At 48.7% G+C, this 16,659-nt stretch overlaps 1 protein-coding gene across 1 annotated transcript in view; it reads left to right on the top strand.

Annotated features, from left to right (window-relative positions):
- Bcr (BCR activator of RhoGEF and GTPase) overlaps nucleotides 1-16,659 on the top strand; it is a 140,791-nt gene that overhangs the window by 121,403 nt on the left and 2,729 nt on the right. The window contains exons 17-22 of the mRNA XM_069994414.1: nucleotides 8,879-8,938; nucleotides 11,602-11,711; nucleotides 13,555-13,694; nucleotides 14,928-15,062; nucleotides 15,945-16,050; nucleotides 16,473-16,635. Of these exons, the coding sequence (XP_069850515.1) occupies nucleotides 8,879-8,938; nucleotides 11,602-11,711; nucleotides 13,555-13,694; nucleotides 14,928-15,062; nucleotides 15,945-16,050; nucleotides 16,473-16,635 (714 nt within the window). The remainder of the gene's footprint in view (nucleotides 1-8,878; nucleotides 8,939-11,601; nucleotides 11,712-13,554; nucleotides 13,695-14,927; nucleotides 15,063-15,944; nucleotides 16,051-16,472; nucleotides 16,636-16,659) is intronic.

Below are 16,659 nucleotides of genomic sequence, written 5' to 3' on the forward strand. Positions count from 1 at the left end.
CAGCTCAAGGCTAGTGCTCTACCACTTGAGCCACAGCGCCACTTCCGGTTTTTTCTTTTTTGCTTATGTGGTGCTGAGGAATCGAACCCATGGCCTCATGCAAGGTAAGCGCTCTACCACTGAGCCACCTTCCCAGCCCCCAGATACTTCTTTATGCACACAGCAAGTGCTTTGTTTGATAGGGAAAGAGAACAACCTGAGCTAGACCACAGTGAGGGCAGGTGTTACTCAGAATGATTGCATTAGGAAAAAGAGATCTTAGTATAGCATGGGGCTCATTCCAAATACAGTGTGGACAATACTGGAACTTATAGTCAAGGCAAAGAACAGTGGGTTAATATTACTAAGAGGAAACATCATTAAGGGGGATTCTGGCTAAACCAGCCAAACAGGATTCTTGCTGAAGACTGACCAGACACCCCCTAGAGGGGAAGATGAAGAACCTTCTGAAATATAAGCAGCTATTGAGTGGGTAGAAGCTAGGTTTGCCCATCCTTTATGCCCCAGGGCAACTTTTAGAGAATTCCTCATTGCACTTCATTCCTGGATGTACCTGTGAGGACTCAACAAGGCACAGAAATGAGACTTGGTAAGGAGGAAGGTATGGAGTCATATTTTTTAAAAAGCTACTGTATAAGACAGCTTAGTGGGGTGGCATATATCTGTAATCATAAGGACAGTAAGGTAGAAAGATCACAAGTTCAAGGCCAACCTGCACAATTTTGTAAGACTTTGTTACTAAAAAGGATTAGGATGTAGTTCAGTATTCATACATGCCAGGCATGTGAGAGGCCCTGGGTTTGATCCCCAGGACTATTGAAAAACAAACAACCTTAAGATAGACTGTATTCTAAACCTCAGAGAAGCCAGGCGCCAGTGGCTCACGCCTGTATTCCTAGCTACTCAGGAGGCTGTGATCTGAGGATTGTGGTTCAAAGCCAGCCAAGGTAGGAAAGTCCATGAAATTCTTTTTTTTTTTTTTGTCCATGAAATTCTTATCTCCAATAAACTACCAGAAAACTGGAAATGGCGCTATGGCTCAAGTGGTAGAGTACTGGCCTTTTGCTGAAGAGCTGAGGGACAGTGCCCAGGCCCAGAGTTCAAGCCCCATGACCAACAAAACAAACACAAAAACCTGAAAGCCAGGCACCAGAGGCTCATGCATATATCCCTAGCTACTCTAGAGGCTGAGATCCTGAGGATCATGATTTGAAGCCAGCCTGGGAAAACACATTTAAGAGAATCTTCAATTAGTAGTAAAATGCTGGAATTTCAAGCATGACCCAAGTGGTAGAATACTAGCAGTAAGTAAAAAAGCCAAGGAAGAACACAAGGCCCTGAGTTCAAACTCCCCACCACCACACACATACCAAAAAACCCTGAGATACAGGTATAAGAACTATAGCAATGGAGATGATTCTCAGATATCACCCTCCTGAGTAGCCAGGATTATAGGCATGAACCACTAATGCCCAGCATCAATGGAGTATTGAAGTAAGAGAGAGGTTAGGCTCAACTCTTAAGTACAAGAGAAACTGAGAATTTATTGCCAAGGAGGAGGATGGAAAATTACTTGAGAGGACAAGAAAATTATGGTTAAACAAACCTAACAAGACTCTTACTAAACTGATGAGGCAGGAATGTTGCTAAAATTGTACTCTTTAGCCAGGTGCCAGTGGCTCACTCTGAAATCCTGGCTACTTGAGATGCTGAAAAAGGAAGAATCACAGTTTAAGACTAGTCCAGGCAGAAGAGTTTGCAAGACTCATTCTTAGTCCCTAGTGGATATGATGATGCATGGCTGCCATCCCAGCTACGGGAAGCCTAAAATAGGCACGCCAAGGCCCAAGCATTCACCTATGCTGGAAGTAAAGCCAGATTAAGACAAGAATCTCTTTCAGTGCCCCCTTCATCCTCTGTGTGGCCTGAATGAGTCATTTTTTCCCACCCTGCTAAACTTGTTTCCTTACCTAAGAACTGAGATGAGGGACCGTGGTGCTCTGACAGCTCAATGACCTGGCCTCTCAGGGTATGGCCAGCGGTAGCTGCTATTATTGTTCCTATTGTCATTGTTAGTGAAGAAGTCCAGATCCTGCTCCAGCTGTCTTGTCACTGCTTTATCTGAGAGACGAAGGAGAAACATAGCCCCTCAACCCTCCTTAGACAAGAAGGCATCTCCTGCTGTGGGAAGTCATCTCCTGGATGACTCACATGTAGGCGGTGGCTGGCCTGGCTCCAGAGGACCCAGGCTCCTAGCTACAAGGGCTTGTTTGTGAGGTCCCAAGAGGAAGGAAGTTCAAAAAGGGGCAGTGATGCTGATGATGTTATGCGACCCCAGTCTAGTGTCTGTGTGGGATAGACCCGGCGTCTGTGACTAGCCGGGGCCCATTCTTCCCAAGTCCAGGCTTTCCCAATGACATCACATGCCCTATGCAATGCCATGTGTGTGTGTGGAGGGGGATGGGGTTGCACCTTGGCTCTCCACATCCTGAGGATGTGGGGATGATGTGACCTACAGTCCGACTCAGGCCCCTTTTAGGCACCTTTGACGCCAAAGTTGAGTAGAGAACCTTAACGTTGAGTAGGGGAAAAGTGCCATGCTCAGAAGTCTCAGGGAAGGGGGGAGGCTGGGAAGGGAGGTGAAGGGTAAACAAAGGAGGAGGCTGCAATGCTTGGTAAGAAATGTATGCATTATCCTGCCAATGTAATTGTAACCCCTCTGTACAGTAGGTTCTCAAATAAAATAAAATAAAATTTAAATTTAAAAAAAAAAAAAAAAAAAGAAGTCTCAGGGAAGACATTCAGAACCAGCCAGAAAGGTCTGCCTTGAGGGGACAGAAACTGTACTCTGGCAAAACTGTTCACACACGCATCTGTGGACAGAAATGTTAGAATCTTCTGGGGTTAAAGTTCTGGATTAGGCTGGCAACAGTGGCTCACGCCTGTAATCCTAGCTACTCAGGAGGCTGAGATCTGAGGATCACAGTTCAAAGCCAGCCCGGGCAGGAAAGTCCGTGAGACTTTTGTCTCTAATAAACCACTAGAAAACCCGAAGTGGCGCTGTGACTCAAGCGGTAGAGTGCTCTCCTTGAGCTGAAACACTGAGGGACAGCACCCAAGCCCAGAGTTCAAGCCCCATGACCAACAACAACAAAAAAAAAAAGTTCTGGATTGGTATGGTCTGTGTTTCCTAAATTGGTGCTGATGAGTGCTGGGTTTAGGAACCAATGGCCCAGTATGAGGTTTCTGCTTCAGCTCCTCAAATAACTAAATGTCCTAGTTATCAGATCCTGCTTTCCTTCTTGTTTTGTTTTGTTTTGTTTGTTTTTGTTTTTTGGGGGGTCCGGTTGTGGGGCCTGAACTCTCGGCCTGGGCGCTGTCCCTCAGCTCTTCAACTCAAGGCTAGCGCTCTACCACTTGAGCCACAGCGCCACTTCTAGGCTTTTTTCTTTTTGCTTATGTGGTGCTGAGGAATCGAACCCAGGGCCTCATGCATGCAAGGCAAGAGCTCTACCACTGAACCACCTTCCCAGCTCCCTGCTTTCCTTCTTATACGATGGATACTCTATAAAAGGAAGCCAAAGGCGTCCCCTTCCTGATTCCAGAATGGGTAAACTGGTTTGTTCAGAACCATAGACTCTACCAGAAAGTTAGAATGATGGTGTAGAGCTGGACACCGCTGCTGGGAAGAGCTGATTGTCCAGGGAAGGTCTCCAGCAAGAAGAATTTAATTGGAGCAGGGACAGAAGGTTTGGGTTAGGGTCCTTTCTAAGCTAAGCCCAGTGCTGGCCCTCATGATAGAAGATCTGCTGCACGCCAGACCTCATGGTCCAGAGCTGAGAAACTGAGAGGCCAGGCCTGCCACAGGGGCAGGTTACTTGCAGGTACGGTTGGTACAGATGGTACGGTTACTTGCAGGCAATGTCAGAGCACAGGTAGACATTCATAAAGGGGGTACACTGAGTCTCTGTCTTCAGGGAGAGGTTCCAAGATGAAAACATTAACATCTTTGCTCCAAGGCCAACAAAATTTGTGGGAATACACAAGGCATAATATAGCCAGAGAAGGTTTCACACTTCAGATCAGAGGTGGCCACTCTGCAGTCCAACCTGGTGTAGCTAGAGCAGGAACAAGGTTTATTCTTAGTTCCCTTGAGCCAAGAGCAGTATCCAAGAAAATCACCGGAGCCAGCAAAGCCCAAAGCACTTGGAGCCTCTAAGCTATTAGAAGGTTTCCCTTCAGTTTTTTTCCTTCTCTCCTTTCTACTCACAAATCTTCTGTTGTTAAATTCTCACAGTGTCTTTAGGGATAACTTTGTATCAAGTCATAGAACTTTGTTTTCTCTTATTTTTCCACTGGTGTCATGTCTTCAGAGTTTTCATGCTTGCTTGGCTTTCTTTCTCAGCTAGCACTCTCCTTGATACATACCTCCAACCCAGCTTTTTGCTGGTTAATTGGAGATGAGGTCACTTGGGCAGGCTTTGAACCATAATCTTCCAAATTTTAGGATTGCAGGTATGAGGCACCAATGCCAAGATTGAGTCTGCGTATTTCATATAAGTAGAACCATACCAGGAATGGTCTTTTGTAGTTAGTAATGGTTGCTTTTTCTTTTTTTTTTGGTCAGTTGTGGGGCTTGAACTCAGGGCCTGGGCACTGTCTCTGAGCTTTTTTACTCAAGGCTAGCATTCTACCACTTTGAGCTACATCTCCACTTCTGGTTTGCTGGTGGTTAATTGGAGATAAATCTCACAGACTTTCCGGCATGAGCTGGTTTTGAACTGCAACCCTTAGCTTTCAGCCTCCTGAGTAGCTAGGATTAGAGGTGTGTGCTACCAGTGCCTGGCTTAGTTATTAATGTTTTTAGGCTCTCCCCTGCATTATCAGTAATGGCTGAGTAATGCTCTACTGTATGCCCCCTAGTTTTGCTTCTTCACTCACCAGTTGACTTAACATTTGGGTTGCTTCCAGTTTGGGGCTATTGAGTTGAGGCTGCTGGAAATGCATGCTTGAATAAGTCTTTGTGTGCACAAATGTTGGCTTTGTGTATAGTAAGTTGACTTTGAGGAACTATCCTGTTTTTTTTCCATTTTCATTCCATGTGAATGTTCCCATTTCTCCACATCCTCTTAAGCACAAATTCACAGCCCATATTTCTTAGTATAGCATCTTTGGAGGTGGGAATTCTTTTATATCTTTTTTTTGAGGGGGGAGGGTTGTTGAGTACTGAGGATATAGCACTAGGTTAAACAGTCTTCACCTCTGGCCCTTTTATTTCTTTGAATGATGCTAAGGACTCAGAAATCAGAGTTGAAGCTGTGTGGGAACAAGATTGGGGCTAGAGATGTGGCTCAAGTGTTAGAATGAGAATGCATAGCAAGCCTAATAAAGCCCTGGGTTCAGGCCCCAGTACTGAAGAAGATAAATGAACAAAACTGGTTATTGTCGCAGGGTAGAATGGAGAGACCACATTGAGGAGGCCAGAAGTTTCTCATAGTGAGCACAGAGGGTCTCTGGTAGTCTTTGCAAAGACCCACCCCAGAAAGTAAGTAACAATGCAAACACGTGGAGCCCCAGACAGGGCAACTGGGGATGCCCTGCTGGACCATGTACATCTAAACCTGTGACCATGGGGAGGAAGCTGTTGTCAATAAGGACACACACACACACACATGCACACACACACACACACACCCATGTGCACGCGCACACACACACCCATGCACACACACACACACACACACACACACACACACACACCCATGCCTCCAGGCAACTGTCTATCAGGCCCATCAACCACAATTCCTTTAAAGCCTCCCTCTCTCCCCTCCCCATTTTCCAACCCCTCCTGAGCCCACTGGATATGAACATGCAAGTGCTCACCTGCCCAGCCTCCACCTCCTACAGTAGCAGGCACATCCTCGCCAAACCCAAGACCAGAGGTGCACCCTTGACACCACCCCAAGTGCTGCTTCAGTTTTTCCCCAGACTGTCATTTCCCAGCCCTCCTACTCATCAGTTTTTCCAAATCCCAGTCTCTTGCTTGTTTATTTCTCTGGTGCTTTAAATAACTGCCCAAGAGAGCGTGCCAGCTTTGAATGCTGGTTGGGGTTGGGCTGCCCCGAGGCCTGGGCCTCATCGTCCTGCTATTCTTTGTGCAGCTTCCACGGTACTAAGCACACACTGTTCTTTGGAGCAGAGCCAGTTTCAGCCTTTCCTGCTGGATCCCAGTGGATCTTTGGAGCTTTCATGCTGAATGCCAAGAGGCCAATACAGCAAGCCACATATAGGGGCCTGGTGAGGAGTCAGCCTGGCAACACGAGGGCCAGGTGCTGGGCATTATGGCTTGGGAATGGATGGTAGCTGGAGCCCTGCAGTGCTGCTCATGAGTCAAGACAGCTTCTTTAGGGGAACAGGGACCACATGCAGGGCATTCTCTGCCCTGGGCCCATTGGAAGTACTCGGTGATTATAGGAGTTATTGTTTGTGGGGGTGCAGGCCCTGAAGCAATCTCCAGAGTGCTGCTCCCAGCCCAGAATGAACTGACTACACACATATGTTGGTCAATGTCTCCAAATTGGGACCACAGGAAACCAGCCACTTGAGAAGGAAGCTAGGACTTAGGAGGAGACACACACTGGAATTCCCGTAACCAGTAGGCTTCTATGGGGGGCGGGGGTGTTTTTCCCATATACAGACAAAAAAAAAAAAGTGGAATGCGAGGGTGATGGGAAACTTTGACCTTGGCTAGCCAGGCTGTGGGGGTGGAGCTTCCCTGAGAGCTTGTTCAAAAGGTAGCAAAGGCTGGGAGCTGGCCACTGTACTCCTGCCCAGCCCTGTGGACCTGACAGAGCGGCAAGGCGAGGATGCGAGAGTCACCATCTGTCCCCACCACGATGCAGGGCTTCCTTCGGTATTTCCACCCCAGCCGGGCAGGCCGGAGCCGAGTAGCCTCTACTGAAAAGCATCTATGTCCTCGAGGCACTGCCCTGTGGACCCACATCCGAGACCTGGTGTGCAGGGGCAAGGTGGGCTGGCAAGAGGGCTGGGAGGGGCAGGGTCCCTGTCGCCCAGTTGTCTGATTCGCCTACCCAGACTTGAGCTGGTTTGTGGATGACTTTTGCCGTCCTGGGTATTTGAGGGAGAGGGGCCTCATGACTATTGCCTTTCAGTGGAGAAGGAAAGGATTTGTCCTGCTTTGCTTCTGGGTTTCTTGCTACTGAAGAAGGATGGAGGCCATGTGGATAGGCGTTGAGGGTGTGGGCCAGTGAGTACATGCCCCTCATCTCCTCCACTCATGCCTAGTCTGGTATGGGCCAGGACCTGGGATGTGGGATGGGCTATCGTGCCATCCTCTTATTCCTCTCCTGGAGGCCTACAGTTCACTTTTGGGGGGGAGTGCCCCTTGAGAGAGTTCTTTTTCTGGATAATCTGACTCTCTAAGGAGGGGTCCCCATATCCTGGAGAGTGGCCTTGGAACCTTCTGGGGACAGATGGAGGAGAATCTATGATCCCATACCCCTCAAAGGCGTCTTCTGCCACCTTCTTGTCTGTGTCATTCTGGTGGTACATTTCAGACTCTTGGGAAATGTTAACTAGTAGGTTCTGGGAGAGAACATAAGGAGAGTTCACATCCGAGGAGTATCTGTGATGAGCCTCTGTGCCTGTTTGCTAGATACAGAGAGAGAGGCCCAGGCACACACTGCTGGGATGGGGTGGTAGCTCCTGAAGTCTGTTTCCCACCTGCATCACCTGCAGAAGGTCCAGGTAGTTGGACCTTCTTATGTTCCCTGTAGCATATAAACATATGGTGTCTCTCCTGAAGTCTTCTCTAGACCTAGACCTGTGCTTAGCACTGTTGTATGAATGCAGATGTGCCCATGCATGCATGGAAGTTATGAGGTGTGGTCTCTGCTCTCATGTGGCTTGTCTAGTAGAAATAACACCACCATCGATCGGAACAAGTGATGAAAACACAAGGCAGTGTGTGGTGTGTGCCAGGCTGTAGTGTGGGACAATGGCTCCCTAACCTGGCTTCATACCAGTTGCCCTAGAGGTTTGTTTGTTTTTTGTTTTTGTTTTTGTTTTTTAACAAGACACATCCTCTTCCTCACCTGGCCCAGTCTGTGGTCTTGTCCATATCCTACAACTGCTGCTTACAGAAAGAGTGCTCACCAAAGGGACGCAGTACAGAGGCATGTGACCGTCATGCCATGAAGACTGTTTATTTAGGTGACATTCAGTAACAGGTTCCCGCACACCAACTATTGGACATGTTCTGTGGGTATTGGTATTAGAGGGGCTGCATTGGGAGCTTCCTTTCCACTCCCTTTACCCACAGCATAATATGGAGTCAGGCTCAGACTTCTTTGGTCCCTGACTGTAAGCCATAGGATTAACCTAGGCTGGAAGCTTTTCCTGCCACAAGCTAAACCATGGCACAGCAAAGAAGCAATATCCAGTTCCCAGATTCCCTATGACTCTTGGAGACCACGCACCCTGAAAGTTGCTACTAAACGTGGGTTTTATACATGCTCCTCCTCTTCTAGGCATGTTGCAGCACTTACGACATGGGTATGTGACTCTATTGGGGACAAGCGAAGGAGTAGATTGCAGGACCCTGAGCTGACATACTCACTGCTGTGAGCTAAGATCCAGATAGCAAAATCTGGGAACATCGGAGTCCTAAGGATCTAGGGTCTTCTAACAAGCCTTCTCACCTTTCTGGACCCTTCTTGGCCTTTAGATAGAGGTCTTCCCTGCAGTTGGACTATACTTCTGAATTAGGATATGGAGTAGTAGCAGATGCAGGCCCCTTCCAGGCAGGACCTCTGAACAGACCCAAGGGCCTTTATTTATCCTGCCTCTTTGGTTTCAGCTGGACCCCCAGGCCCTACAGGACAGAGACTGGCAACGGACTGTCATCGCCATGAATGGGGTATGTACCTGCAGCACTCTTTTAGTGCTTACTTCCCACAGAAAGACCTTACTTCCTTCTGAAATATAAGGAGACCAGCCTAAGATAGTAGTGTCTTGAGAGAAAACATGGCTGGAGAAGGCAGCATTCCTTGCAGAGCAGAAGCATTATGCACAGGAAAGAATCTTCCATTTGGTGGCTTAAATATCTCTTAAGCAAAATGGATTTCATGGGTTTGTAGAGGTGTTTATTCTGATTTTGGAATATCTGTGTATAATTTAGCTTTCTTGGCAATGTGACCCAAATCTAAACACAAAATCCTTGAAGGTAATTTGGTCCATTTTGTCCCACCAGCATGAAATTAGGCTTTACCTTTTCTGCTTATGGCATCATGTACTCAAAAAGTCTCAGGGAATTATTATTTTTTTTTTTTTGGGTCCGGTTGTGGGTCTTGAACTCTGGGCCTGGGCACTGTCCCTCAGCTCTTCAGCTCAAGGCTAGCACTCTACCACTTGCGCCACAGCGCCACTTCCGGCTTTTTTCTTATGTGGTGCTGAGGAATCGAACCCAGGGCCTTGAGCATGCAAGGCAAGTGCTCTACCACTGAGCCACCTTCCCAGCCCAAAGAGATCATAGACTAGATTTTTTTTTTTTTTTTTTGTCGGTCGTGGGGCTTGAACTCTGGGCCTGGGCATTGTCCCTTAGCTCTTCAGCTCAAGGCGAGCGCTCTACCACTTGAGCTACAGCGCCACTTCCGTCCAGGAATTTTTGTTTTTTGGTTTTTGGCCAGCACCAGTGGCTCAAATCTATAATCCTAGCTACTTAGGAGGCTAAGATGTAAGGATTGCAGTTCAAAGCCAGCCCAAACAAGAAAATCCAAGAAATTGTGGCTCAAGTGATAGCCTTGGGCAAAAAAGCTCAGGGACAACACCCATGCTCTGAGTTCAAGTCCTAGGGGAGAAAAAAATAGTTCCAGCTTTTTGCATTAGAGATGCTCAACCTATATCTTAAAAAAATAATAGCCAGACGCCAGTGTCTCTCACCTGTAATCCTAGCTTCTTGAGAGGCTGAAATTGGCAGGATCATGATTTGAGAACAGCCTGGGCAGAAAAAAAGGCAATGAAACCACTTCTTAACTAAGAGCTAGGCTTAGCTACCAGGAAGCCTAACAGAGGCAGATCACACTCAAGGCAGGAAGTGAAACCCTATCTTAAAAATAATTAGTAAAAATCAGGATAGTTTAGCCTATGGCTCATACCTGTAACCCTAGCTACTCAGGAGGCTGAAATCTGAGGATCGTGGTTTGAAGCTCGCCTGGACAGGAAAGTCTATGAGACTCTTTTTTGTTTGTTTGAACTCTGGGTCCTCAGGCTTGAACATTGTCCTTCAGCTCTTCAGCTCAAGGCTAGTGTAGTGCTCTACTTGAGCCACAGTGCCACTTCTGGTTTTCTGGTGGTTAATTGGAGATAAGAGTCTCACAAGCTTTCCTGCCTGGGCTAGTCTTGAACTGCAATCCTCAGATCTCAGCCTCCTGAATAGCTAGGATTACAGGCATGAGCCACTAGCACCCAACTGTGAGACTTATCTCCAATAAACTACTCAGAAAAATCCAGAAGTGGTGTTTTTGCTCAAGTGGTAGAGCACAAAGAGGTTCAGGGACAGCACCTAGGCCTTGGGTTCAAGCCCCAGGACTGACCAAAAAAAAAAAAAAATCAGAATAGTAAAAACACCTCTTTAGGAAGTCCAGGGTACTGAGCTCAAATTCCTTCAGTATCTGCCCCACCCCATTTCCCCCCCCCAAAAAAAAAGAAAAAATGTACCCTAAAAATTTGGGCATAAGCCGGGTGCCAGTGGCTCACGCCTATAATCCTAGCTACTCAGGAGGCTGAGATCTGAGAATCCTGGTTCAAAGCCAGCCCAGGCAGGAAAGATCGTGAGACTCTTATCTCCAAGAAACCACTAGAGGGCTGGGAAGGTGGTTCAGTGGTAGAACACTTGCCTTGCATGCCTGAGGCCCTGGGTTCAATTCCTCAGCACCACATAAGCAAAAAGAAAAAAGCCAGAAGTGGTGCTGTGGCTCAAGTGGTAGAGCGCTAGCCTTGAGCTGAAGAGCTGAGGGACAACGCCCAGGCCCAGAGTTCAGGCCCCATGACCGGACCCCCCGGAAACCACTAGAAAACCGAAAGTGGTGCTGTGGCTTAAGCAGTAGAATGTTCGCCTACCTTCAGCTGAAGAGCTGAAGGATAGTGCCCAAGCCCAGAGTTCAAGCCCCACAACCGACAATAAAAAAAAAAAGTTGGGCATATATGATAAAATATTAGTGTCTGATAATATTTGGCTGTTAAATTAGTCTCTTACCTTTTTCTGTACCTTTTGTTGTTTTGTGTGCTGAAGATTTAAATCAAGGCCTTGGACTAAATCATTACTACTGCACCAACTCACTACCCCTGAACTATACCCCTGACCCCATCTACTTATGTTTTTAAATTGTTAACACAGAAGGAAAAGCAGTGGGGTCATGGGAAGAGGTTCTGGAGGAGCCAGTCTTTGGGCCACCCTCATCATTTCTTTATTGTACTGGATTAGACCAAGGAGTTCCCCCACCTCTCTTTGGGACCTTGACCTGTTTACCCTTATTCTGTGAGGACCAGAAGGTGAGGTTCTGTCTTTTGTTCCCCCTGCAGATTGAAGTCAAACTCTCTGTCAAGTTCACAAGCCGTGAGTTCAGCTTGAAGAGAATGCCTTCCCGCAAACAGACAGGGGTCTTTGGAGTCAAGATTGCTGTGGTCACCAAGTGAGTGGTGAGGGGAAAGGGCTCATGCACCAAGAAGTCTGTGCCTGCAGGTGTTTCTGAGGGACAGCAGTCATGATTCTCTCCTCTGTCTGCATGGTCACTGCATGGGAAATCCGTCTGGGCCCCTGGGAGCACTCTGTGTACTTATTTACCTTCTGTGTTTATTGCAAAACCATCTCTGGAATGTTTTTGCCTCCATTCTTTGGCAGCAGTAGCTTGGCTCCTGTCTGACTCCAGGAACTGCCCGGGCAGTTTGCTTCCTTGCTTGAAATGTGCCCTGATCCCAGGTTCCTGTGGAATCATTGAAACTCTGCCCTTTTGTTATGAGACCATTGCCAGGAGAGTCCTGTTTGTTGGTTTGAGAGCAGTTCTTGGGGATAGAAGCCCCTTCCTCTCAGATTTCACTCACTTCCCCAGGATGGAATCAGACCTGGCCCCTGACCTTCTCACCGGTCATCTGCACCATGGCCTGCGTCAGTCCTTTCCCTGGCCCTGGTGTGTGTTCAAACAATGTTCCTGCCTCACTACTTCAGGGAGGCTCTGAGCATGATATTCAGCATTCCCAAATAAGTATCCTGGTGATGAAGGGTTTGGGAAAGAGCTTCTCTGGGCTCCTGAATCCACTTGCAAAGCAAACTAGCCAAACAGCATGATGAAGTCCTACGTGGTGATACTGCAGTCATCTGTTGCTACAACTTGAAACAAGCACAATTAAAATGGCAAGATATTTGGACAACCCTGAAAAGTTGTCCATTTGGCAGATGTTTGTTGGATACCTGCTGAATGCAGGGCTTATTCTCTCAAGGAAGCCTGGAGGGTAAAAGACTGTACTTCACATAGCAATCTGGTAATGACACCAAGACCCAGTCCAGTCTCCTAAGACTGCTTTCCAGGACACCATATAGCCTCCTGTTGATGCAAGGCTTGAGATCCTGTTGGTTTTTTTGTTCGTTTTGTTTTTGTTTTTGTGCCAGTCCTGGGGCTTGAACTCCTGGCCTCGGCACTGTCCCTGACGTTTATACCCAAGGCTAACACTCTACCGCCTGAGCCACAGCTTCACTTCCAGCTTTTGTGTTTGTGTGCATGTATCCGTGTGTGTGTGTGTGTGTGTGTGTGTGTGTGTGTGTGTGTGTGTGTGTGTGTTTGTGTGTAAGAGTCTCGTGGTCTTTTCTATCCAAGCTGGCTTTCAACCATGTTCTTCAAGATCTTAGCTTCCTGAGTAACTAGGATTATAGGCATGAGCCACTGGCTCCCAGTTAGGGCCTTGAATCTTTGAACTGCACTCCAGTGGCCAGCTTCACTTACAATGATAGTGCTTGCTGGCTCACACTTGTAATCCTAACTACTCGGGAGGCTGAGATTTAAGGATTACAGTTCAAAGCCAGCTGGCAAGAAAGTCTATGAGACTCTTATCTCCAATTAACTACCAGAAAACGGTAAGCATTATGGCTTAAAGTGGTAAAGTCCTAGCCTTGAGCAAAAAAAGCTCAGGGACAACGCCTAGGTTCTTAGTTAAAGTACCACAACTGACAAAAAAAAAAAAAAAGATAGTACTGGCTAGATAGAGTGATTACCTAGCCTGTGCCAGGCCCTGGATTTACCAACATCAAGGAGGAAAAAAGGCTCCGACTTTCCCCCAAAAGGTATATGTAACTTGTTAACAGTTCAACAGCTTCAAGCCCTTTGAAAGGCCCTTATGAAGTACATGTGACAGGTAGAGGGAAAACATGCAGGAAGGAGGCTGCGTGTAGCCCCAACCCAGACACCTTCATCACCTTCCTCAGGCCCATCTTCAAGTATGTAGATGAGTGACAGGGCACTAAAGAAATCTCTCTCCTTGCAGGAGAGAAAGGTCCAAGGTGCCCTACATTGTACGCCAGTGTGTGGAGGAGATTGAGCGCCGGGGCATGGAGGAGGTGGGCATCTACCGTGTGTCTGGAGTGGCCACGGATATCCAGGCACTGAAGGCTGCATTTGACGTCAGTGAGTGTTAACCTGGGCAGCAGGGGGGTGGAGGTGTGGCTAGTGGTATCCATACTGCTAGAGCACCCTGTATAGCTTGTGCCTGTCACCTCATTCTTGGTACTTTTTCTTCCATTGTTTTATTACTGAAAAAATGTGAGATAAAGCTGAGTGAAGTGGTACACACCTGTAGTCACAGTATTTGAGAGGCTAAACCAGGAGAATCATGAGTTGAAGGCTAGCCTGGACTACATAGGGAGTTCAGGTCCAGCCTGGGTTACATAGCAGACAAATAAATGAATAAAGAAGAAAGTGATTGCTGGGCTCAGTGATCTGTGCCTTTAGTTCCAGCTACTCAGGGAGGTAAGGTAAGGGAATCGCGTGAGTCCAGAAGTTCAAAGCCAACCTGAACAGAATAGACTCCATCTCAATAGCATCAGTGTTTTTCAGGCTAGAACAAGGGCTGCTCTCATGGGACTTGAACTGGTAGGCCCTAGAGGTGAAGAGTGCAGTGTGACTGTGGCCCATGTGAGGATCTGGAGGGTCAAAGGGCACAGGTGTGACCCAGCTCCTGCCAGTGCTGTCGCTTATTCACCTTTCTATCACCCTTGACTCTGGGAGAGAGGAGGGCTGTTCCAGTACCACAGGGTCCTTGCCCAGCATCCTTGAAGTGCTAGGGGGTAGAATCAGGGCTCACCCACGACTTCCTCTTTCAGACTGCTGCAGGGCATGCACTACCTGCTCTGACCCAGAGCTCTCAAGGGCCTAACACCCTTGGGTGGGCCCTTGACCCATATCAGATCCCCCTGGACAACCAGAGGGGGCCTGGCCTGTGGCTTGGAGGATCGGTGGCCACCTAGGCCCAAAGGAAAACACTAATTTCAGCACTGAAATGACTCAGATAATCTCAATGCCTTCCTATTAGTAAGGTGCCGGCACCTCGGCATTTCTAGTAACAGGCCAGACAGCCCACTTCCTGCCTAAGTGCCATGTCCTACACTAGCCTCATTGTCCTCTGGCAGGTGCTTCTGGCTCTATCTCAGGGCTGTTGCTTGCTGAGCAAGGGAGAGGTGTGGGGATGAGCTCCCCTTCCCAGTCCTGCCCAGACTTAGATCCGTGGGTGCTTGGGAACAGGAAGCTGAGCTGCTCGAAGGGGAGTGACCTATCAGCAGTTAGCATGGTGAGGACCTCATAGCCCAGCAGAAGCCTCAGCTCAGGGTCCACACGCAGACTCCACCCCCATGTTCCTTCTAGATAACAAGGACGTGTCGGTGATGATGAGTGAGATGGATGTGAATGCTATTGCCGGCACACTGAAGCTTTACTTCCGGGAGTTGCCGGAGCCCCTCTTCACTGACGAGTTCTACCCCAACTTTGCGGAGGGCATCGGTGAGCATTGAAAACCCAGCCTTGTGAAGGACATCTCCCCACTTTCTCTCCTGTCCACTGCCACTCATGAGAAGAAAACCCAAAGCCATGTCCCTTTACCATGGTCCACACTGCAGCCCTCCTCTAGTGATCTGCAGGTGGGGATGAGAACACGCGTCTCCCAAGGGCAGCTCTGCCAGTCCTCAGTCCCCAAGGGCTGCCTGTTGCGCCCCTGGACTGTGTACTGCAGATGTACCCGCATGTGAGGACTTGACTGCAGCCCTCCTTTCTGTAGGCCAGGGCTGGGTGCAGTGTGGCCTCCCAGGCAGAGGGACACCCTACTCCCAGACCAAGGCCTAGCCCAGGCAAGCAGAAGTTCAAGCCTAGCCTTGACCCTCAGTCAACCTGAAGGATGCTGACCAAACTGGGGGTTAGCACATGAAGCAGCTGAAACCTCCTCTCCCCCTTGGACCAGTTGGCCTGTTCGCTGTGGCCTGCAGGTGGCGCTTGTTCCATCCTTCATCTTGTTCCACTCTGCCTGCTTCTTGCCGTACTTCACTCCTCCTAGGAGCCTATACAGCAGAAGGCAGCCACAAGCACAGATCTATTCCTAAGCAGCTCCTATCATGATACCTCTGCTCTTAGTACTAAGGGTGTTTTTGATCCATTGGTAATGAGGCAGCCCTTCGGGGTGGTTCACATACCACCCAGGCACCCATCACAGGGTCCTCAGCATGAGCCCGGGCTGTGCTGTGTGAGCAAGCAAGGGCAGTGGTGGGCCTGGACTGCCCAGCGCCTTCCAACACAGCCCTGGGAGCTCTATTCATTTTCCCCACCCCCACAGGATAGAGGTCTACAGCGATGGTTACAGCCATTGAGATTAGCCCTCTTTGCTTTCTGCAGCTCTTTCAGACCCTGTTGCAAAGGAGAGCTGCATGCTCAACCTGCTGCTGTCCCTCCCAGAAGCCAACCTACTGACCTTCCTCTTTCTTCTGGATCACCTGAAAAGGTTAGCCCATACTCTTCTGTGGGATCCAGAGCCCCAGGACCCCACATACTCAAGTCAGTGGAACTTTTTCTCCCCACTCATTGGCCCTTCCCCCTCTGGGGACTGGAGACAGTATTTTAGCCACACCCAGCACTGCATTTGCCCCTGCTCTTTCTCTCAGGCCTTAGCCCAGAGTGTAGGCCCAGCTTGCCTACAGGCTGGCCTTGAGCACTCCGTCTTGGGCCCCTCAGACTGTGGGGTGGGGTGGCTTTCAGCACAACTAAGATTGTGCTATGTTCTGGAGCCTGCAGAAGCCAGGAAGGGATGATACAACCACTATATTCCCTGGGGGGACTTTAGTGGGGGTCCTCAGTCCCCTCAGTGGTTGAGGCTCTGTTCCCAAGGGGATGTAAAACAGCACACTCTGTTTTGGCTCTCAACAGGGTGGCTGAAAAGGAGACCGTGAACAAGATGTCCCTGCACAACCTTGCCACAGTCTTTGGCCCCACACTGCTGCGGCCCTCAGAGAAGGAGAGCAAGCTCCCTGCCAACCCTAGCCAGCCCATCACCATGACCGACAGCTGGTCCCTGGAGGTCATGTCCCAGGTATGAGATATTGCCACTACCCCA

The sequence above is a fragment of the Dipodomys merriami genome, unplaced genomic scaffold, assembly GCF_024711535.1.
Source record: "Dipodomys merriami isolate MVZ:Mamm:240054 unplaced genomic scaffold, mDipMer1.0.p SCAF_45, whole genome shotgun sequence".
Taxonomy (NCBI): Eukaryota; Metazoa; Chordata; class Mammalia; order Rodentia; family Heteromyidae; genus Dipodomys; species Dipodomys merriami.